Here is a 24,622-nt window from a genome sequence, read left to right on the forward strand (position 1 = left end):
TTTTGGCATTTAATGCAAGGCAATGTCGCATTATTCCCGCCCTTGATGATGATGATGATGATTATAACGACGATGACAATAATTGTGGGTGTCACAGATGCGTTGACATTTAGTTCAAGTCAGGACAACACCATTGTTATATTGCCCATCGATGTATTGGATGCTACATGTCCGATGGGTTATTTCCAATGCAACACAACGACACAATGCGTTCAACAACGTCTCAATTGTGACGGCCAAGCTGATTGTGACGATGCTTCCGATGAGTGGAATTGTGTTAACGACATCGATGCCAAATTTTGGGATCATTTATTTCGTAAACAACCATACGGACGCCACGATGATATACCCATCGGTACATGCTGTAAGTGAAAGCAATAAGAGAAAAATATATATGTGTGCATGTTGTCATTTTGATGTGATGAAGCGTAATGGGCGAAAAGTTGGGTACGGTCGTGTCGCTTTTCATTACAATTTGGCAAGAAATGCTAATTAGTCGCTTGAAATTAAACGTTCCTAACTATTTAAATAACAGCAATTGTATGTTAATTTGTATGAATACGTGCGGGTTGTGTCATCCTTGCTAATGTCCCTCCATTTGTGTTGCTATTGCTTTGCATTCTGTTGCACCCTATCCTTAATGCTAATGGTAATGTTTATGTTGTGTACACTCTTCAGACCCAACTTATGTAGTTTACCTCCACGCGTTTCCACCGTTCGCACTTTCAGGTCTTCCCTTATGCGTATCTCTTGTTGCTTTTTTACAGTGTGGCCCAACTCGCAGAATTTAAGTTGCCCTTGTCGTGGCTCAGAGTTATTGTGTCGTTTTCAACAATTGTCTGCTATTCCTATAAATCTACCCGCTCGTGATATTACTATGCTGTAAGTGTTTCCTTCTTTGCAATAGAATATGTTTTTAAACTTTTAATATTAAGTTAAAATTCACTTTATTCCCTTGCTTTTCTTGCATAATTTCTTGCTCCTCAGAGATTTGACTGGTAACAATTTTACATCACTGTCAGCATCATTTTTGGATAACTTACCCATAACTGAGACATTGTAAGTATTCTAGAAAAAAAAAAAACATTATATTTTATTATTATTATTATTATTATTAATTTAGCCAGAGAATAAGATTAAAGTCTTAAAAGTGCTTCTAAGTGCATCTAAGGCTATCGGTTTTATTGAAAATTCTACCGCATTTGGGATTCGAACCCACGACCATTCAGCTGCTAGTCGAGACTTTTTGCCTACTCGGGCACTCAGCCAGATATATTTTACTGTTAACAGAATAGGATTGTTTAGAATATTAATCATAATGTTAAGAATAGAAAAGTGAGCATCGTATGGAGTGCTTTGGAAACTTGACGTTTGTTTGCGTACATTTTTTAAAGCGTTTTCTATGTTTCTGTGGCCGGACCGCCGTCAAGGTATTAAGAAACCTTTATAACGATCAGGTTTCCTTTTAGACTTTCGTCTCTTATACAGCCCAAAAAAGAAGAATGGAGGAGCGAAAGCTTCGAAGACAAGGAGTCTTACAAAAGCACTCAAAAGAGTATCAGTCTCCTGTGCTCAAGTTATTGTAGTGTCGATCCTTACCTCAGATACTCTGCTTCATTGTGTTAACCCTTTTCCGGAGTATTCTTCATTATCGGCAGGTTAAACATCACGAATTTGTACTTGGTGTAATCATTTTGGAAAATGTCGTGGCACCGTTGTACCGTTGAACACAGCAGTAGCTACAATAGAAGGTCTTCATTTTGCTGGTTTTTATGATTAGTTTTCAATTTCGGTCAACTGTGACACCCGTTGTTCGAATGTTAAACTCCAAGATCCATGTGTAGTCGTCATGTGTCATCCTGTCTCTATTCAATTTTCTCATTTGGATATTTTTATTCATATATGAAACTGAAATCACAATTGACTCAAGTACAGTTAATGCTTGGATTCGATTAACATTCGGCCTAAGTGGCATTGTTTTCCGATAGACGGACCCTGACACTTAGTTGGATGCGTAGTCCTGACGACTTCGTAGCACGTCTTTCAAATCGATGGGTTACCCTCAGTAATCGAAACAAAACGCAAACATAAATGAAGCTTTTCTTAAATCTTTCCCTTAGCGGTACGAAAGCAATTAATTAATTTTCAATCCTTACTTAAAAAAAAAAAAATGCTTGTCCACATTGTCTCTAACCGTAGTTTTCAATTATAAATTAAAATTGTGTGTCTACCAACGGATTGCATACGGATGTGTATGTGTGTGTGCACATGCTTATCCTCTACCTGCCAAGTAGATGAATAGTAGTAGAGGACTAAGTAAAAGGAAAATTTGTAAAAGACTCTACTTCTGTTTGCTCCGTTAGGGAAGCTTTTATGGAATTTATGGATAGAAAACGGCCAACACTCAGGGATTTAAAGGAGCCTTTTTCCTTTTTTTAACAACTTTAAAGAAAATTACGCTTCAATTATTGAAGTATTGCTGAGCACGTCAGCGAATTCCTCCGCAGCGAAATGAAAGCGGAAACGAACACAAAAAATAAAATCAGCAAACAAAAACAAGTAAAAAAATTATGCTCGGCCACGGCCGAATCTTATATGTACCCATCACAGTTAACCTATCTATGTCTACTCTCCAAGTCTTTTCATCTGATAACTAATTGACAATACCACTAAGGAAAAACGAATTCTCGATCCCATTTCCGGTATGGACCTGCGTGTAAGAACTTCCAACATTTTTACTCAATTCCGAGCCGATGGCTTTAGTTTTAGAGGAGAATGTTTACCACAAACATTACTCAGACGGACAGATAGACGGACATGCTTAAATCGATTCAGGATAAAGAATGCTTTGTGGGGTCTCTGAAACTTCCTCCTGGGTGATGCAAACGTTTCGACGAAATGAATATACCTCTCATGCTTCGGTGATGGGTGTAAAAAAAGCCACAGTAAGTGATTGTTGAAAAGTAATTTGTCGAACTCAACGAGTGGAACCCAATATGTTTCTAAACAATCGCACAGGAAGTCTAACCAAAAATTCACTTCTTTTAACTGACAGTTTGAGAGCATAACTGATTCGAGGAAAAAAAAGAATTTTTTACTTTTGATTAAATTTGTTTTCAATAATTGTTTGTGTTGTGCGTTGGTTGCCTTCTTTTTTTTGCAGAGTATTAAAATTTTGTGGCATTGCTCAGCTGACAGAAAATGCGTTTAAACGTTTGTCTACGATACCAGTTAAGACACTGTAAGTATGTGTAAGAGTCATATGCACTTCATAAACAAAAAAAAAAAACAACAATTTTTGTATGAAAAAAGCGGCCTCGATGTTTACACCCACTAGCACCGAAGGGCACACTTAGTTTATCAGTTTGCGTGTAACCCTAGGAAATACATCTCACAGTGATACTCATGGCGTTGTGAGTTAGTGTTTGTTTACTAAAAATGCCGTAACATTCGAGCAAAAAGACATAAGTTACGTGAAAGGGGGTCGCCTTGTGGTTTCATATCAATTGCGTGAACCCTTAGGTAATGTTTTTGTTGTCCATTGGAATATAGTGGACTGGTTCATTGGAGACGAAGCTCCCTATTGAAGGGCTTTTGCAATTTTCCAAATGTTTGCTAGAATCACATCTTAAGAGCAAAACAGTTGCTATAGTGATCAGGAAGCATTGCAAACAAATTGTTTATGGATGACCTCGAAGACTTAATATCTCGAAACACTCAAGCCAGATTCTATTAACTTATTCTTGGAGGCTAAAATGCGAAAATACACTTCTCGTGCTTGCAATCCTCATAAGCGAATTTCAGTTCCAGTGAGAGGAATTTCTTTTTTATACACTACACCAGTTCGCGGTGAAACAACGCAAGTTTCAGTAAACAATTCTTCTTAAGCCATAATTCCCCACGAAAGCGGGAACGCAAGTTGCCACGAAAGGGCGAAATTTTCCAACGTCGGGCTTATGCTTCATTTCATTGATCGTCAAATGTCCGTCAGAGTCGCTTATAGCATCGGCCAGACTAATATCATACCAGTAGGTAGTGGACGGCCGGAAGTTAGATTTCCGAAGCTCCTCAAAATCTTTGCGTTTTCTTTACTCAAAACTTGTTATGTACTATTTGCCCCACGGCTACGGGGTCCGACTTACGGCGCCTTTTCGTCTTTTAGAAATAAATTATCAGAATTCATGCAATCATATGCCGCCGTTAGTTTCAACTCTTATCGACGGTAACGAATTCTATACGCAAGCGTGTAAAAGACAAGCAAACATCTGTCGCAATTTTGCAAAGTGCAAAGTTATGTGTGGATAAATTGTACAGAGCGCCAAGGTAGGCGTCCAAAAGTTCGAGGGCATCATATCAACTCTTTTTTTGTCGTTTTGGCTGACCATAAACTTTAATTGCTGATATAAATCAAAAATTAATCTTCAATTTATTGTTTACCCAATAAACTGAAAATTGACTTTGTTTTCTTTTTGCTCGTAAGGAAGGCACATAACAAGCATCGCCTATGAAATGAAGCGAAAAATTATTTCTTTTTATATAAAATAAAAAAAAATCGTTTTTCTATTTTTGCTTATCTTTTTTAAGGCATCCTTTGATTTTCGTGCTTACTATCAGCGCACGAAAGTGTGTTAGGTCTATCCTTCCGAACGTAACAACCAGAGATAAGAGATCACGCGTAGCAAGTATTCGTACAATCGTCCATTCCCCGAATTTTATCTTCGTTTGTCCGGTTGTCTGTTTTTGTATCTACGCTTTCATCCAAGAGTTCAGAATGCAAAGACAGGTTTGCCCTAAGTAGGTGAAGTAGGTGTCCACAAGGGGTGACGAAGTAAAGCTTCAAACATTTTCGATAATTAAATCTTATCTATAACACGCATTGATCTAAGACTCACGCGCTTACTAGCAACACATACATCCCTTTGGAAAAGATGCTTCAGATAGGTGTCGAACCAAAATTCCAACATTCTTATCTCATTCATGTCTGCATTCGTCTCATCTTATACTTAAGACCAACAGTGTCATCTCGTTTGTTAAGCTCATAGGTTGTCAGAATTCGTTTTCAGCCGAAGTTAAAAAATTCTTATTAACTTGGTTTTGTTTTCTTCTTTATCTTGCTTTTCTTCCTTCAGATATCTGGACGAGAACAAAATTGAAAGTTTGCCACCGAATTTATTCGCGCCGGGAAATTATTTAAAAATTTTGTAAGTTTCTGATTAAGATTTTTATCGATTTAACTTTTATTTTATTTCATTTTTTTTTTTGCTTCTCGGCTTGGATTTAAAAAAAAAGATTTAATCTACTGGGTAGACTAACTTATAAACGTAGGATGAAATTTTAGTTAGGGCAGAGCAAAATGTCATTTGGCTGTGCAAGCTAAGGCAATAAAAGTTATATTCATCAGCGTTTGGCATTGTTTTAACTTGAACTTTAATTGTCGATTACAAACAATTAGGAAATCTTCCAAAGGGTTTTTATGTCCTTCATTGAAGGATGAGAGCTATGTTCATTTTGTCACAATGTTTGCATTGGCAAGGAGGAAGCTTCAGAGACCCCACAAAGTATATGCACTCTTGATCAGCATCATATTATGAATAGATTTAAGCATGTCCGTCTCTCCATCTGGACGTTATGTGGCGGAAATCTACTTAAAGGGGAGTGTCCTGAAAAGAAAGTCACGGCTTCGTAGCACTTATTTACATAAAACACCAAAAAGTAAACCTTATTCCAAAATACCCTTTGTTCATTTAGCAGGAGGAGTATTCGTGAAAATGTCCCTTCCAGATTATTTTCAATAGCGTTGGTCCTTGATTCCGAGAAATTTTCATCGAAATGTCTTGACACTTACGACTTGTAGGTTGAATACAAAACCCGAGGACTGACCTGAGATAGACTTGCCCTTCGTAGTCGCACAGACCTAATACGACTTTACCTCAGGTGATATATACACACTAATGCTAAAACACATACAAATTTCTCTATGTTGTGTTTATAATGGACAACATAACGTAGTAGATTTGACGATTTCAGGCCCTACGCGATACACGCGACACACACATTTAAACGTATCAAAGTTAAAAGATTCATGTTTCTCAGCTGATAAATTTAAAGTTCGAAAGTACTTTATAAAACCTTTTTGATCGTCTAATGCACCCTTGAAGCGCAAGTGGTGTAGAGTATAAAAAAAAGGCGGGGCACAGTGTTGGAATACACTGCCTAAGTGAAGAAAGCAAGATGAAAGTTCTTTAGGGGTTTCCTACACAGTTTCATGCTAGCATTGTAGTATTATTTAATTTTAACCGAATCAATTTTGCTCTATTTGAGAATGGAAAGAACGTGTAAAAAAAGTAGAAAAAATAAAACTTATCTCAAACAAAAGTTATACTCTGTGCACACGACACAAACGAACGTTAATCATGTCAACACATAACATGATAGCATTCGCATGGGGGGGATGCAAACTCGATTTTTTCTATTTTTTTTTGCACGAAATCACAACCTTAATTAATATTAATCATACGCGACGTTGTCATTGCTGCTGCTGCCGCTGTTTGCCTGTCGACGTCATTATAATGACGTGTTATTGTTGTTGGTTGGACACCTCAAAGATCTCCCGATAAGAGAATCGTTAATGAAAAATGTTTTTTCATTTCAATAAAGTACATAATGTAATCATAATGTGAAATTTAATTTTATTTTATTGTTTTCTGCCATTAAGTTGATAAAGGTAACGTGTGCGCGACAGAGTATGCTGTAAATTAATGACTTGCGACGTGGCGTAATAAGCCGCCTCCACGCAGGTCAAAAGTGTACACAATTAATTATTTAGAATGAAATTAAACAAAAAGAAAAAGTGTCATGCAAACCAATTTAAAGCCAGCGCAAGAGTAAACAAATTTAAGAATTTATAGAAAACGTATAAAGGACTTTTGATAAATTTCGCAGTATCCAGCAGAGTGGTTTCAAATTTCTCTCAATGAACTCTGACCCCTAATCCATTGATGGAACATAAATTCTACTCTTGTTGACTTGGGGCATTCTTTCATTTCCAAATAATAAGAATATGAGGGAAAATAGCGAAGTGATTTTATTATCTCCTACACCCCTTATAGTAAGAGGTATATATAGCCTGTGTTTATGTACGCAACGCCACGAAGGTGTTGATAGGTGAGATAAACTCACCTTTTAAATCATTTTTCGAATAGACTTAAAAGTGTACGTCCGTGTCTTTGTTTGTCTGTCCGTCCCTCCGGTGCCAGTATATGTCTATTTATTTTTCAACGTACAGATCGTGCCTTTCAGATATTTTGATAAAAGCAGTTATAATAATTTGTTGTCGCTCAAGCACCAACGCTCTATGACTGATTTCTATACGACGCCTGATTTTGAGAACATGACATGATACGTGAACAAAATTTGCATTTTTGATTTTTGTCGATAAAAACTCGTGCAAAAAATGTGCTTTGCCTTATTAAACAAATCATAAAATCTGAAGGGGCTGGGGCCATCCTTTAAATTCCTACCCATATAAAGCTGGTTATAAAATGTAAACCTTAGAAAAGCAGCAAAGTGTACTCCTTGGTATTTGGTATAAAACAATGAATTAACATATAAATGTGGTTTGCTGTAGCTCTGTTCTTTTGTTGCACATCAGGGTTCTCACGAACAACAAGCCTTTATATGTGGACAATGTCTAATTTATGGTATTTTACGTCAAAAATAGACACAAGGAAGTAGATGAGCGTAAGTCGGTCTTGCGCGACTGTATGCTTTCAACATGATTTCCACGTTAACAACATTGAGCATAAATTTCAACTTTGATGATCATCAAAAAAATAACAGAAGATCGATTTGACGTTCAATTGAGTTCGTAGGTTGGGAGAAAGAAGAGCTCATCAGATACGTTAACAGTCAATAGGAGGCAATCGGGTTTTAATTATTATTCTTCTCTATTTTCCATGTTATTACCGATCGATTCGATGTAGATAGATTGATATATTTTTGAAAAGTATAGGAGTGTAAGTGTAGTGCAGACATATGCACTTCATGAGCGTTTCTTGTCAACTGACATTTATCCCTCTATATAAACCAAATGGTCAAACAACGATCGGCGCCAATTGGTTTCCAAGAAATGCTATAGCTTTGAAGCATTCGAAGAACTACAAGACGACGCTCTCATCAGATCTACCGCAACTAGGGAGTTATGTCCGATAAACTCAGAAAGTCATTCCCTTTTATTCATGAGATGGTGTTATGAGTTCAAATGTCAAAATCTATTCATTGGGTATTATATCAACCGAGATCTATAGTTTCAGCACCAGTCGTAAACGGTACCGACACAGTTATTTTCCTGCAAGTTGATAACCTTCGTGGATAACGTTCCGAACGTTCATTTTCATTGATGACCTCAGCATACCAACATCTTATGACGATACTGGGTTTAACTAGAATTTTTTATTCATTATCAAATGTCTTCGCCTTCATGCGTCCTCTGGTATTATTGCCGGTTTTATTCAAAATAATTTTCAAGTTTACAATTTTATGATATTTTTGCATATTATGGCTACGTTTGCTGCTGATAATGTTGTTGTTGTCTTCCCTTTGTCAGCGTTTGCTTTCTAAGGTTTCCCGTATAAAGCATTTCTTGTGAATGTGCACAACTGACATTTACTGCTTTGCTTACTGACATTTACACGAATGTATTTGATGTACGCATGCATTCCATCATACGCAGGCACAAACGTGGTCGTGCCATCGTTGCCATTTCAAATGCTAACCAATCCTTTTGTTTACATTTAAAATACATGCACTCGCACAATAAAATACAATAGTTTTTAATTCCTCCGCCTACTCCTTCGTACGGTTGTTTAACTTCGAAGAGAAAGAGAAAACTAATAAAACCAACAAAGATCAACAATTATAATAACAATTACAATAACAACGACAATCTTAATAATAATTTTCTTTTGCCATACATGTCAAAGCAAATTCCAAAGGAAAGGAAAACATTTCTTTGCATACTCTTCTGGGGACAGAAGAAGACAGAAGTAACTTGTGGAGAAATTTTACTTGTGGAACAATGGACAGAGGAAGTTTTTTGTGGTCTTGTTTACTTACAAGCCATGAAAATTCCATTTATCAACGCGTGAGTGTTTTTGATGGTTGAAAAGTTTTCGATTTGTTGTTGTTGTTATTAAAGAGATTGAACATGGAACAGTGTGGTACAACACGGAGGAAAGATAAAGAGACGATGCATTAAATCAAACGAAGAAGTGAAGAGATTGACTGTAAAAATTCTCCATTGACTTGCCGCCCACCTCCTATTTTCATGGTCATGAGATTCCACACAAAATGTTCGACGAACAGGGTGACATGTAGTCGAGAATTTGAAGATCATCTAGTGATCATGAGCATATGCACGCTGTGCAAACTAAACTGTAACTGAAAGCAAAATTGTTGTAGTCGAATAAGACCGACCGTTAAACACTCTACTCCACTTTATTGATTTTCATGCTAATACACAAATAATGATATTGTGTTCTCCTGTAAAGGGTTACAGACGCTTGTATTGGAGGGTGCCCAAAACCGTCTACCGACTAGGTCCAAACTTAGTAAATTTAATGTTTGCGCCTAATTGCTATTACGGACAAATATTCATTATGAAATTTTCAAAATTACACCTTTTCCAACAGAACTCAAACATGAAATGATGTCCGGGAATTAGGTTTATAGTTTTCATTTTTAGTTCACTTCATTTTTAAGTAAAACTATTATCGTGGATTAATTTCCCCCATGCAAAGTTTAGCGTACGCAGGATTGGTTATAGAAGAGAGGATTCCAAAAGATCGCTTTGTCGAATCGGATTTTTCGCATCAATTTGGAAAGCGAAACACTATCGTTTAGCAATTTTTGGCGAAATATTTCGAAAATTGTAATTTGTTTTCAAAAACCGGCTTATTTAAGATAAAACGCTATATGGGCGGTGGGCGCAAAAGTAGTCCGATCGCATTCATTTTCCATCACTGCCCAGTACTGTCGTTGGGCCGAGATACGTCACTGAACCTGTGTACTTGATAATGGTATCTTCAAAATTGCGCCCGTTAGGTTGAACTCAAGAATACACGAACGGTTATCGGACGGACAGATGGACAGACAAGTCTGAATCGATTCAGAAAATGAAATGAAAAATTCGGCCTGAGTCCTTCTGGGTGTTAAGTGTATTTCCATACACTGTTTGCTAGAAGACAACATCAACCATCGCATTATGCTTAGGCGCCTTTCCATAAAAAGTAAACTCAACTCTGTTGAAACGATTTAACTCAAGCTCCAGTAAGCAAAACTGTCGGAGTTGTTTAAAATGCTCTTTTTGAGAAATAATTCAAATAGCGAACCACAAGGGAACGTAGAGCACAAACTATTTCAGAGTGAAAATATAAAACAATGGGTGTGTGCTTTTTTGGCAAAATGCATCAAGCAACAAAATAATTTGCCAAAGCTGCACGGTCCCCTTACTATGGAGAGTTGTTGGAAACACTTTTGCCCAGTATTAGGATTCATCCCATGTAAAAGCATCCGATCTCTTGGATGTAATAGGACGTTTGTTTACTCCATACGCTTCAAAGCATCATTTGACTGAAGAAGTGTACAAAATGTTGATTCGTTATAGACATATGAAAGATATGTTACGAAGGTTGTTACCCTCCATAAATTACATGAGTCTGTCAAAAGTGAATGTATGAGTCGGGCAGAAGACTGATTGCGTGATGTGTTTTCTGTTTATTGATCACTTGTCAAATAAACATTGTTCACTACTTTTTAACTCAGTAGTTCTGACTTACAATAATTGGAAAAATATACTTTAATAATATCTTTAGGGGCACAAGGCGGAGTAGTTTAATAAGCTATTACATCTCCCTCTCTATCTCTCTCTCTCTCTCTCTCTCTCTCTCTCTCTCTCTCTCTCTCTTTCTCTTTCTCCTACATTTGTTTGACTTTGTTTCGTGCTTTCCAGAATTTTATCGGGCAATCAGTTAAATGTACTGCACAATTATGATTTCCTACACTTGACTGGTTTGGTGGAATTGTAAGTCTAACGTCAACTATAAAATTTAATTAAATTCACTAAATGCAAAATGAGATATTTTTTCATTTACAAAGAGATTTACGCGGCAACCGTTTGGAAACATTTGCAGCCGAAGTATTTGAGCCCTTGAAAAGTTTGGAAGTACTGTGAGTATGAGCAACAATTTATGCGTCCTACGTCGCTAAAAGAGATTACAAACGATTTTAAGTAACTTTAACCGACCTTAAGCTTACAAAGCTTATGGGAGATTATAAAAGTTTTCTAATAACAATAAATTTATAAAATAAATTTCTGAAGCGGTTTCAAATTTTAATTTAATTAATATTTTGCTTAATGTTTTTTAATCCATTGAAAAATTTCTTTCGATGCAGTTATCTTAATGAGAATCAAATACGTCAACTCCGCCCGGGCATGTTTCCATTACTTGCGAGTCTGCAGACATTGTCTTTCGCTCATAATCGCATTGAAGACATTGCATAGCAATCATTCCCAATGCCACGTTTACGGCATTTGTAAGTATACAAAACCGGAGAAGAAGCAGTTGTGGTGGCGTTTGAATGCGTTTAGGAGATTTGTTGTTTTTCTTGTCTTTTATAAATATTCAGAGCTTACAAGCGTTATCGTCTGCGTTTGTTTCGTGTAAAAAAGCACTTCTCTTGCATGCAGTTGACTTGACGAGCAGATAATGTTAGAACAAAACTTGATACAAAAGTGCATGTCAGTGTTCGCAGTGTTAAGATGAATGGCGGCAAATGTTGTCAAGTTTGTCTTACACAACGAAACGATCTAAGATTTAAGTAGAACTATGCGTTACACCTACGAAGGTGTCATGTGTTTTTAAAGTGACCTCAGATAGGGAGACTATAAGTACAATTAACTGGCTTTTTAAAATCATTAAACCCTTCTAGTCAGGAAAAGCAAACTAACGTATGAAAGGTAATACACCGTCGCAGACATGATTTGTTCACGCTGTCACGTAGTGTCTTATGAGAGCTGTATATAGTTACGTGCGTTTTCCGCGTGAAGAAAATAAAACTTTGAACTAACTTTTGGGTGAAGATTCCTACAACCCTTCAATTCGAAAGCAATGTACTTCTGAAAAGTTGACATGCGTTCAGCAAAGCTATGTTGAAATGGGTCGTGGCAAAAATTGAGCTCATGGTGCAAAACGAGAAATGGCTTGAAAGCCATTGGTTGATGAGTCAGTATTTGCATCATCAACTCTGAGTTTACTGACGTTAGTGTTGACTGGGTGAGTGTACGGAGTAGTTTGGCAATATGGGGATGCTTTCCTTTAAGGCATTCTCCCCATAGAAAGCGCATTCCTTTTCCAACTTTTGAGAGTTAAACTATCATAAGTAATTTCTTAATATCTCGACATAACTTGCAGGTTTTAATTAATTGCTTGAGGTATTTGCGAACGAACGAAAGGAGGAATGCTCCACGACATCTTTCTTTTTTAGTATGAAATATTACCGAGGGGTTGTCTAATCTGGTCGGGACGTGATTGACGTCCAGAGAGAAGTAAGGAAAGAGAAAGAGATAGGGGGTGACGCCCGTAGTCCAGCAGAAGTGTGTAAACTCTACCGCTTTTGAGATTTCACTGGCGTTGTGGGCTTTCGGTCACTACTTTCTGTACAAGACAAGAATGAAATAAATTTTTGCGTATTTTTGAAGTTTACGATTACTGTTTGTAGTGGAGCTAAGCTTACTAACGGACATATTCTAAGCAACATCACAAAGAAGTCGCAGGCTATGAAGCCACAAGCAATTGCTTCTGATTTTTGTGGCATAAAAACTTTGTTTTGTAATATGAGGGGTAAATGAGGAGTTTATTCTGTCTGCTGGTCTAGAGTACCAGAGTACCAGACTACCAGAGAATACAAATTTGATACAAAGTCGCAAAGACTATAAGCAGAAAAAATATCGCTTTCTCTTAGTGACTGGTAGTGACTGGTCGCAATGCCAGGATACAGCTGTTAGACTAATACATAGATCTCTTGTACTTGGCGCCAAAGTGTGATTATAACAATTCACTCTAAGAAGCGCTCAATTGTCATTAGTGATTGCGGGAGACAGTGATATCGTCATTATAAAAATTATTCATCACAGCCTTGAGCAAATTTGCTCTTGTGCTTCTCGTTTTGCTACTAATGCCATAAATGTTTCTCCTACTACTGCTAATACTACTATCGTTACTACCACTGCTACTACTACTACTACTACTGCTGTAACTTATATTATTATATTATTCGCTGCAACACTATTCTTACTCTTGCCATAGTTGTTAATGCTCGTGTTCTTGTTTGTTTTATGAGTCGTATTTAATACGAAGAAAATTTTCTTATAATAAAAAAAATCCTTTTTTTGTTATTTTTTTCTTCTCTTTATATTTTTTTCTTTATCGCTCTTTGTAGATTCTTAGCTGGCAATTTGTTGACGGAGTTAAAAGCACGAGTTTTCTGTAGACTACATATGCTGCAAGGATTGTAAGTATTTTCATTATGATGATGTTAAATATTTTGTAAAATTAATTTTTTATTTATCTTTCATTCTTTTCGTTACTGAGTAAAGGAGTTTTAAATAGATTTGTAATAGATTGTCATAGTTACACTTAGGAAAGGCATACGGCTTACGATCGTTTAGTGCGGAATCTTGAAAGAATAGAAACGAGTTAGTGTGAATTTTTATAATCAGGGCCAGTTTAAGGTGAATACGCTTGGTTGACACAGGTGTCTAAAATTCGCTTCGAACCATATGTAACTTATCCACTTGTGTTTGTCTTACGATGAATCCTTCAACTTACGACAGCTCGATGTCTTCTCGAAATTATATAAAGCGATACAATATGTCCCATGCTATTTTATTGTAATCTACAGGAAGCTGTGGTATCTGCTTGTAATCTTATATTTTACATTTGTTTTTTAAGTTTTGTTTTATAAATTTTTTTTTGGGAATTTGTTTATTTCAAATGTAAATTTTCAGGACATCTATAAAGTGACACGCAGTAAAGCCAAAGATCTTGTGAAAACTAACAAAGCTACCGCTTTCCTGCGCGTGCCACTGCAGAGATTAAAATGCTAAGCAAATTGCGTTCACTACCAAAAGGATTCCAAAAGCAGTGGAATTCCTTATACTTTGTAGGCATACTAGGTAACTAATTGATAGAGGGTTCGATAGATTTTTCGAGCTTTTCAAAGCCAAGTCATGCTGATCGGCGGTCAACCGCCCACATACGTGACTTGTTGCGTCTATGCCCTGCAAATTTTTAACAGATAACAGGCAGCTCTCTGAATTAATTTTCTGCTTGTCTAGGGGTACGCTATCGTGACAGCTGTGTTACATGTGTTTACAATCACTGGGTGCTTAAAACTTTTAAAAGGCCAACTGTACTTATTTCCAATCACCAAACATGCGGACATCAAAGAGTTCATAGACAGTCTTCTCACTTCAAAGATGACCGAGTTATTGAATATAAAGCATAGGGTTGGTATTGGTACGGACCCAGTAAAATAATTCGGAAAAAAATTCGAAGCTTGATGTAAGAGATGCGCAGCCATCTCCACAAGTACGGATTTCCAACGACAGTCCTAAGAAGGGCACGACAAATGGTCGGTGTTCTGTAATGTGTTAGTAAGCTTATATATATATATATATATATATATATATACATAAGGTATTTAAACTTTTTCTTGGACGTAAATTATAATTTTTTAAAAATTAAAAAAAAAACAAATAATAGTAGAAAATACAAAGAAAAGTCGTACCGTTGAGCTCTTTCTTGAAATGCAGCGTTCAATGTATATTTCCAATCAGTTGTTAGCATTCCTAACTGCAAAGCTGTTGTGATATTAGCAAATTGTCTTTTTATTGCATTGTTGACCATTTTGCGAATTGTTACCAGTTTTGCTTCTGAGCACATTTCGTCCGTAGAATTTTATTTTCCTTATTATCATTATTATTACAGTCAATTACATTGTTATACGTGTTACATGTTATGAATGCATTATAACGATAACAAGTAAGTGCACATGTTTATAAATGCCCGCTTACGAGTGTGTATGTGTGTTAATGCGCAAATTTTCTTGTATATATATTTCGTGTATGACATCAAGTACTTTGGAGTTACTTTAAATAAATCGATGATGTTATGAATGAGTTGATGTAATAATAACTATGTGCACCGATTGTGCATATAGAGCGAAAGGAAGTTTATTGTACAATGGGCCAACCAACGAGCGGAACCAATGTCCTGTGGAAACAATGTGTGTCCCTAGGAAATATATTGAAATAGTTCTACTTTTCACAACCATTAAGAACAAATCAATATATATTGACTGCTTCGCGCAACTTATGTAATTCAAGAAGAAGAAAAATTGTCCGAGATCTCATAATTTATTTATATTTTAGAATTATATTGGGTTTCAAGTGCATTTAGTCATGTTTGCCCATCTGTCCGTTCGTTCTCTTGCCCTTTCCGTTCAATTGTCTTTTAGCCTGTGTCCCCGCTATCGCTTACACCCCCGCTTTCTCAAGCTTCTTTCTCTCTATCTTTCCGACTGCCGTGCTGTTCACTTCTTCCTTCATTGTCGTTCCCTCCATTTCCTCGCTCGTTTTTCCAGATACTTTTCTTTTTTCAACTTTTCGTGCATTAATCTCTTGGTCTGTCCATCCCTTTGACTTTTCATCTTATTGTGGACACTTCTCCGTATTTGTCTGCCTGGCAAGCATTCTATTCACCGCTGTGTACCTAGATCGGTTCACCATTTGTTACGCATCGGGAATGTATATATATATATGTATATGGAGAGTCTGGAACTGGCTTCTGCGTACGTAATTGCTTTTTTACTTTTGTCCTGACCAAGTATTCAAAGAGCTTGAAAAGAGTTTACAGCTTATTATAAATTGAAACGTTTCTCGACTGCATCTGGAACAATATTCAATATATTTCATGATGTGGACGACGAGTGCTTCGTGTTTTAAGTTTGTGTTATGACTTTTGCTGTAAAATATTTCATTCTTGTTTATTACGTTGCCTCTGTACATATTTGTGTGTTTGAAAAATTGATCTGCAGACGCATTAATCGTAAAAATCAATCCCCAGTGATGATGTTTTGCTAAAGCTTCGCATTTATTTATTTTCTTTGCTCAGTTGCACTGATTTATGATTTCAATACACAAATTCTTCACGACTTGCATTTTTTTACCGCTTCAAAACTAAAATAAATTATACTTTGTATAGAAATTCAATTTCTATGTAAATGGGGAAAAGTTTTAAAAAAATCTGATGTGAAAAAAGGGAAAAAACAAGCAAAACTTGACTGAGTAATTTATGAAACTCTCGTAATATTATAAGCAACTGAGGCTTAACCTTCCTATTTACTAACCGTACACCTACCGAGCTATTAAAACTAAAAATATCTATATAGACTTATATTAAGTCAGCTATGTGTATATAGACGAATCGGTGTTACTGGAGTAATTTAAAGTTCTATTATATTTAAACATAGAAGAAGTTGAAAACATATTATTTATTGTGTTTATATAAAACACGTACACATGCACATATTTATATATATAATATATGTGTACAATGCATGTAAGCATATGGTTGAATAAAATTCCTTATCGAATAACAACTGCTGGGCATAAATATTGCAAACGCTTCTAACATATATACACTCACTCTAATATATCTGATATATATATATATATATATATATATACATATATATATATACATATATGTGTACGACAAAGTAAGTTAGATACAAAGGCATGCAATTTAATCTCTATATATCGTAGTAATAAAAAGAAAAAATATGAAGCAAGAAAAGTTTCATATCTCTATGTATGCACGAACGTGTGTGCATATACACGCGACGCATATTAACTACGAAATCTTAAAAGTATACTAAGCCATGTCATAATTCAAAAACTTTTTCACTACTAAGCAACACCTTCTAGTATTTAAACATTGAAAATAGGCAGTCGATGGATTAAAATCGGGTTTTGAAGATTTTCCGTAGACATGTGTTGTGAGAAATATGCTTCAACACTCTGTCAGTATTGATTAGCTATCAAATCGATTCAGCCATGTCCATCTTTCATCTGTAAAACTCGCATAAGCGTTAACATCTCCTATGCTGATTTCGACGGATTCCATTCCAATGTGGCCTATGCCTACGGAGCGCAGAGCGTGATTTTATCAGAGATAGTAATGGCAATCTCATCTCAACATCTCGAGCGGTTTACTCCGTTTATATACTATTGAAAGGATAGGTATTCAGGTCATTTATTCTTAAAGACGAACAAATAAAGGAAATTTTAAATTTTCTTATTACGATTGTTATGCTTAAACCTTTTATAAATAATGATATGCAACGTTTGTGTGTCGGATGTCTTCGCGAGTGTTACATGATGTTATACAGCAAATTTTCGCTAATGATATGCATAAACTTCCAGACGATACGAATAGGAAGAGAAGGAGAAAAGAAAATAATTTCATTCTGGATAAATAGAATGCATAGAATATACATACTTACACACTATGTTTCTAAGAAGCATGTAATAGAGGAAGTCAAGGATATATTATTCTCTTTACACTTACAAAGACTATTAATATAGCCTTTAAAGAAAGTTCGCATATCCATCACCGAAGCTTGAAAATATTTTAAAACAAGAGTTTCGTTTCTTTTTGCGTCGATCGAGGCGAATATTTCGTGAACTGCAAAATTATTAGGCATTTTGGGGTAAAAGAAAAGTTACTTATGAGTTTGTACCTAAAGCTGAGTTTACGACAACTGTGAGGAAAAAGTATCAGGTTTGTTTTGATGATGGAATTTTTCCTTTTATTGTACATGAATTTATAAGGATTGCGGGGTCATAATGGACGTAAGTTGAGTGAGCCTCAACAAATTGTTCATAAGAATTTACTTTTGTTCGTTTTGGAGATAAATTATCTGCAGTGTTATGCCATTGTTAGGTTATCGAACTGAAAACGGATGCGGTCACCTATTTGTCCGGTACGGATACATTGCGTGGGAAACAGTTTATAGTTACGAAGGCAGGGCAATATTCTAATCGTGATTTACTGTCAAGTGAACCCGGACACCTGGACGACACCAATAAGTCAAGTCTTTTAGTCCTTACAAAACGTAATAGGGTTTTCCCACTCGGATTACGTCGCCCCAGCTCAGCTGCAATCCAAACCCTACTCCGACTAATTCTTCAAGTTTTGCCTACAACTGCTTCATTCTCCGCCATTGGTGTAGGAAAGTAGAGAACTGCATATGCACTGTCCACAAAACATTCAAGAGTTCACTCTACGTAAACGTCCGTGAAATCGTTGAGGATTATTTGGAAAAATTTGGTAAATGTGCTGTTGAAACGTCAACTATTTTGCAATGAAATGATCGCGTTCGACGTCGTTATAACCTAACCTAAAAAAATAAACCATATGAAGCTTTATATAACAAATACTGACTGAAAGTTTGATGCAATTTTTTTTATCATTGTTGTGTTAATGATTTCATTTGCTGCAGTCACCCACCGCCGAATAAAAATTTGATGATTTCTCAACATTCGTCTAAAAAGCTAGTTTAGGAAAACTTTGAAGCTAACATAAATTAGAGGAATATAAGCGCATATCGCGTTCTCTCTTTCTTTATTTTACAGGCATTTGAATGACAACCGACTGCGTATATTTGATGTACATGCCTTTGATTGTTTGGAAAACCTCACCTCATTGCTGTTGACCGATAACGAGTTTCGTTCGCTGGATGGCAGAGTTTTACAAAATTTAACGAACCTAAATTATATGTAAGTAGTTCAGCAAGCTGCAGTTTCAACAGCAACACCAACAATAACAAGCACACTCATAATAATAAATTTTAATTTTTCTGAAAAAAAAACAACAACAAAAAACCGGAATAACTAATCTCTGTTCAGTTATTTCTCGTGGTTTCACTTGTGTCGGGCGGCATTGCATGTACGAGTATGTGAACCGCACGGTGATGGTATAAGCAGCACCTATCATTTATTGGATAATCCCATATTGAGGGGCAGGTAGGCACTTGCCGTCATATTGAATGAATACTTGTGTGCGAGGAGTCTGTGGGTGGTACGCCGCCCAGACACCACACGCATCCATTAATTAGACTCGAAGAATTTATCATTTTTTTCTTTTCGTTTTGTTTTAAATTTTACTTGTTATGAAAGCCAAATTGTTTTGGCCCGCCTCGTAAGAAAGCAAACCGCACGCAGATAACAAAAAAGCAGAGCACAAAAAAAAGAAGAAAATAAAACACGGAAAACTTTTCAATAATCCAGTCGGACAGGAAATAAAACGGAATGTGAAGAAGAGAACTTTTAACTTCAAATCACAAACCTGAGCTATTTTTGTTTTTGTATTTCGGTTTATATTTATTTCTACAAGTTTTTGGCAAATGTGTTTTCCATGAACGCTTTATTTATACAAGTTATGTTGTTGCGAATTCTCTATTAGCTTAGAAGACGAAAAATGTCTTTGAAATTTTTAAAAGGAAATATTTCATGCACACGTACTGACAACTCATGAAATGTGCTGTCACGACAAGGACGTCTTCCTTGCAACCGCTATGCATTTATTATATAATTTTATTTTTTTCATTTAGTTTCATTTAGTCTAATAAATGCCTGCGAGGTGTTAGAGAGATTACCTACCTGTTTATCAAAAACCATGACATTTATTTTTGTTTCCATTTTGGTTGATATCTTCCTTAATGTGTGGAGCAGCGTATGGGTGATGGCGTCCGTCGCCATTGTCGGTAATCTGTTGGTATTGCTGGGTCGTTATTTATATAAGACACGAAGCAACGTCGAGCATTCTCTGTATCTGCGACACTTGGCTGCGAGTGATTTTCTTATGGGCATTTATTTGGCCATAATCGCTTGTGCCGATATCAATTTCCGTGGCGAATATATTGTGTATGAAGAGTCCTGGCGTCACAGCGCATTGTGTGCATTTTCGGGTGAGTCACTATTTCTCTCTGTCTATATTTACATAATTCTACCTTGAATTTGTTGTATTTATTTTCATTTTCCTAGGATTCTTGAGTACATTCAGTTGCCAATCGTCGACGTTGCTGTTGACACTGGTCACCTACGATCGGTTAATGTCAGTAATGAATCCACTACAAACTAGAGATAGTGGCCATAAAAGGTAATTCCAAGTATATTTCATTTCGATACAATTGGATAAACAAAACATTGCTGGCTCTGGGCTTTTAGATGTTTTCAGAAAATGTTAAGAAAACCTTTTCTTCAGAGACGAGTCTCGTCATTAAAGCAATTCTATCTACCTGATTGATCTTTTTGAAACTGTTCATAATACCATCGACTTCGCGGATTATAATTGACTTTGAATATAAGGCTGATAAAGGGGATGAATTCAAGCATAAAGTCCGAGTCCATCTGCGGCCAGGGATATGTTCCACTTTAAATAATACATGAACGAATATTCCATCGAGAGAAACGTATAAGACTGAACTTTGATATGAAAGTTGCAACTTTACCGATTCGAAAATAAAAAAATATTGCATTTAGTGGGAAATTCGTTCTTTCATTCTCCCTTCCATTTACTATATGAAGTGCGTTAACACCTCACCATTACATCGGTTGGTTTGCCTTCATTTCTCATTCATTTCATATGAAGCTCTTGTTGCCACTACTACTGCCACATAGATGTCAATTTGCAAGAACGCTTCTACGTTAATCTGATAAACATAACGACAATGGGACAAGTAACAGCAACAACAATTACAATACTAAACGACAAAAATATTTGATTTTAACTCGCGTGCACTTAAACCAAATGTTACTTTTGGCTGTTTTGCTTTTTTTTTCAGAATGGTTGTGCGTTTACTCTTGCTATGGAGCATATCATTTGTATTGGCAGCAGCTCCATTGTTTCCTTTCGATTATTTTGGACGACATTTTTATGGCACCAACGGTGTATGCTTGTCATTGCATATCCATGATCCTTATGCCAAGGTAAGCGTGCTCGTAGTGCATATGGATGATGAGTTAGTTAGCAAATGAGAGTTTAAATATATGTCACGATGGGAGACAGGAAACCTGAGATTTCGACAATTGAGTTGAGTGGCTTTGTTATGGTTTTACGTAAATTTCATTCCGTTATGTGCGGTCGATGCTGCTGTTGTCATATTGCAACAATTTATTTGTTTACAATTCCGCTGGAACTTTATTCTTTTCTGTTATCCATCTAAGCGAACTAAAAACATCACTGATTTAAGCTAAACCGTTTTATTGAAGTAAATCTTGCGAACGCTTTACTTGTGCACCTGGAGTGGAGTAAAGCTCCATGGTATTCGGAGACTTCTAAAATGAATCTTGCATCACTCAGTGCCCACGGGTATGTGTACCTTCCCAGACCCACAAAGAAATCATGCTAAGGGTACATAGTCCTCCTTCCGCGTTAGGCAAAATCGAAGTCGTTGGAAAATCGAGGGTTCTCACGGTTCTCTCTAGAATGCAAAGTACTTGAGAAGCTTCCGCCAAAAAAACGTCAGAGAGTGGATTTGTTAACGTTGAAGGTGTGTCCGATATTTGTAGTCATCACAAAAGCGGCTCGTAATCGAGTTAGGTGATGACTGCCCAACCAAATCAGAAGACATTTAAGAGATTAAGATCAAAGGAATGAAAATTCGCAGACTTTCGCCTGCGCCTGCGCCTTCCCCGCCTTAAACGACGCATGTCTTCCTAGCAATTTTAGGCGCTTTTTCCCTTTCCGGCTTTATTGAAGAAGATACCGCACTTGAGATTCGAGGATCCGCGGCCGTTTTGTTGTCAGCCGAGATCTTCTGCCTACTCGGGCTCTAGTGCGGAAATAAAAAAGAAAGAAATGCATATTTTTCCTTTTATAATTATGTTTATTAAGGATCTTGAGCTACGCATATTTCAGGATGTTGGACCTGACCAAAACTAGTTTTAAGTAGCCCCACAGAACTCATTTGATTTTTTTTCGTCTGTGCCGAGTTTCTCTCAAGCGAAGTCAGTGGAGGTTTTACGTTCATAGTCTCTCCATGAGAAGATTGGAACGATTTAAATTTTAGTGGTTCAGAAGAATGAGCTCCTTCCCTATAGTGTGTGTACGCTGAAGATAAAATTGATTAACAAAAGAACGTCAGTTTCAAGTGAAATCCTTAATATTTTATCGATTTCCGCAAAAATCTCAATGTCACTTACTTCATTCTTTATAGGTATTTTACTTTATTTTTCTTCTTACTTTTTTTATTTATCGCTTAGGGTTGGGAATATTCCGCAGTTTTGTTTATCTGCATCAATACCTTTTCGTTGGTTTTTATTTTAATTTCTTATGTGCGTATGTTGCAAGCCATACGAGATTCTGGCAGCGGAATGCGTAGCACTATAAGTGGACGAGAAAGTGTCGTAGCTACCAGGTAAGCAAGCAATATTTTACAGCCGACTACAAAGAAAAATTAATTTTAAGTATTCAAAGCAACTAAACCTTGATAAATATGTCCTTTTTTTTGCTTTTCGATAACTTGAGCAGATTTGCGATTATCATAACCACCGACTGTGCTTGTTGGCTGCCCATAATTGTGGTGAAATTGGCCGCATTATCAGGTGGTGTTTACTTAAATGCGAAAAAAGTCTTTTTATTATTTTTTTTCGGGATATATTTAATCCTTCCAGGCTGTTCCATATCTCCGGCTCTATATGCTTGGCTGGCGGTATTAGTTTTACCTGTGAACTCGGCTTTAAATCCTATACTTTATACTCTGACTACAGCCGTTTTTAAACAACAGTTAAGACGTTATTTACTAGCCGTACCGACGTGCTCCTTCATAATGGGTGAACATCTTAATCATACACAATTAGCTTGTGAATCGGCCATGAGCACTAGTTTGGGTCACTTCAGCAGCAATAAGTCGAATTCAGAGCGTAAACGATACTCCCAGCGACGCTTAAGTTATGTATGAGAACGCGAGAAACCCTCAGGCGAATGGAGGGAAACAGTTCTTTGAAGAGAAGACACGCTGAAGTAAGGTCTTTTTTAAAAACAAGTACAAATCGAATAGAACGAAATTTATTTATCTTTAATGATCCGTCTAAAATGGACAACAGAATGAGAGAGTGTAAAAATAATTGTAAGTCTAATTATATAGAATAAAAAGTAAGTATTAACACAGTAGTGATTACATTAAGTACTTCGTCATCTTCTGAGTTGTTTCTAGATAAAGACAATATCAGGCTTTTTGATGAGGAATTCGCCTTCTTCCACTAAAACGACTTTGTTTCCGCTGCGTTACAGGTTAAATGTGCGACGCACAAATCCTTTCGTTTGACTAGAATGCAGGCAGTTAGTAACGTCTGACCTTGATGCTGCAAAAGTTAATCAGACCAATTGGTCAAAGGTTAGGCTGCTGGGTTCGTCTTCTTTTGAGGAGCCATTGACCTTGTGAGCCGCGACCTTAATAATAATACAGGGATGAGGCTCATAATCTCGGACCTATGTCTACGGGTGCAATGGCCGTGAGAGTTTAGTTTTTGACTCATTGCGTTCTCACATATAAAAATTTCACGTAATTGGAAGATTTTTTCATTATCTATACTTTGCGCGCAAAGTAGGCCATAAGCTTAACGTAAAAATGTGAGGATCTGTTTTAGCCCCATAGGCAACATTGCGAAATGCAAAGCCTGGACTCTAGAAAGGTCACTGGCAGAATTATTATGATCGCTGCAAATTGACGAAAGAACAGAAAGAGTTTTCGAGTATTGACAACAACTTCGCTTAATTGTGGACATGTCACTAGAACGATTAAAGTCTTACTCAAGTCGACATTGGTACCATTTTATATACCAGGGCGAAATTTTCCCAAAAGTTCACGGAAACGAAATTGGACACTCAAAAAGACGACTTTGAACCACATTTGTGAAGAATGATTCATGGGTAGATTTCACCTCACCAACTGGTGAAACTAACTAACAAGCAGGTGATCCGAGAAATTCCTCTCTTATCCGAACGGGTTTTTGAGACGTTGTTGCGAGAAAAAGTCGAAGGTAACCTTATAATATAATAACAATAGCATTACTAAACGAATGTAGATTCAAATTATGTCGATAAAATTTTTAAAGTTGTTCAATATATCTCCACTCACAAATGTTGTGATTTTTATACAAAAAATGTTAGAAATATTAAAAGAAATTAAGTTTTTGCTCAGTTTCGTTTTGTTTGCTTTTCTAGTCAATTGTTGTTGGTTTTTACCCAAATGCGAACGTATAAAACAAAGTAAATAAATGAATTTATTATTTTGCTAAATACACTATAGTTTAAGATCTCAATGTTATCAACACTTTCTTGAACGAAAAAGTAAATTTACTTAAATGATAAGAAAGTAATGAATAAAACTTAAAGTAAATATTTTTTGAAGATTGAAAAATCCTTTGGTTTTTATTACGAATATTTCCAGTTCTTGAATATCATTCCAAACTTTCTATCAGTGCGGTGCGTCGTCT

General features: G+C 36.4%; 1 protein-coding gene across 1 annotated transcript; it reads left to right on the plus strand.

The window, feature by feature from the left end:
* LOC119644486 (G-protein coupled receptor GRL101-like) lies at nucleotides 1-24,262 on the plus strand. The gene is made up of 14 exons (XM_038044045.1): nucleotides 1-364; nucleotides 768-882; nucleotides 988-1,059; nucleotides 3,164-3,241; nucleotides 5,130-5,201; nucleotides 13,498-13,569; nucleotides 18,758-18,901; nucleotides 19,031-19,147; nucleotides 19,856-20,091; nucleotides 20,168-20,282; nucleotides 20,968-21,112; nucleotides 22,388-22,542; nucleotides 22,656-22,729; nucleotides 22,799-24,262. Exons 1-14 carry the CDS (start codon nucleotides 13-15, stop codon nucleotides 23,083-23,085), a joined length of 2,034 nt encoding a protein of 677 aa, XP_037899973.1. The 5' UTR covers nucleotides 1-12; the 3' UTR covers nucleotides 23,086-24,262.
* Nucleotides 24,263-24,622: the final 360 nt, after the last annotated feature.

This window comes from Glossina fuscipes, unplaced genomic scaffold (assembly GCF_014805625.2).
Source record: "Glossina fuscipes isolate IAEA_lab_2018 unplaced genomic scaffold, Yale_Gfus_2 117783, whole genome shotgun sequence".
In the NCBI taxonomy this organism is placed as follows: domain Eukaryota; kingdom Metazoa; phylum Arthropoda; class Insecta; order Diptera; family Glossinidae; genus Glossina; species Glossina fuscipes.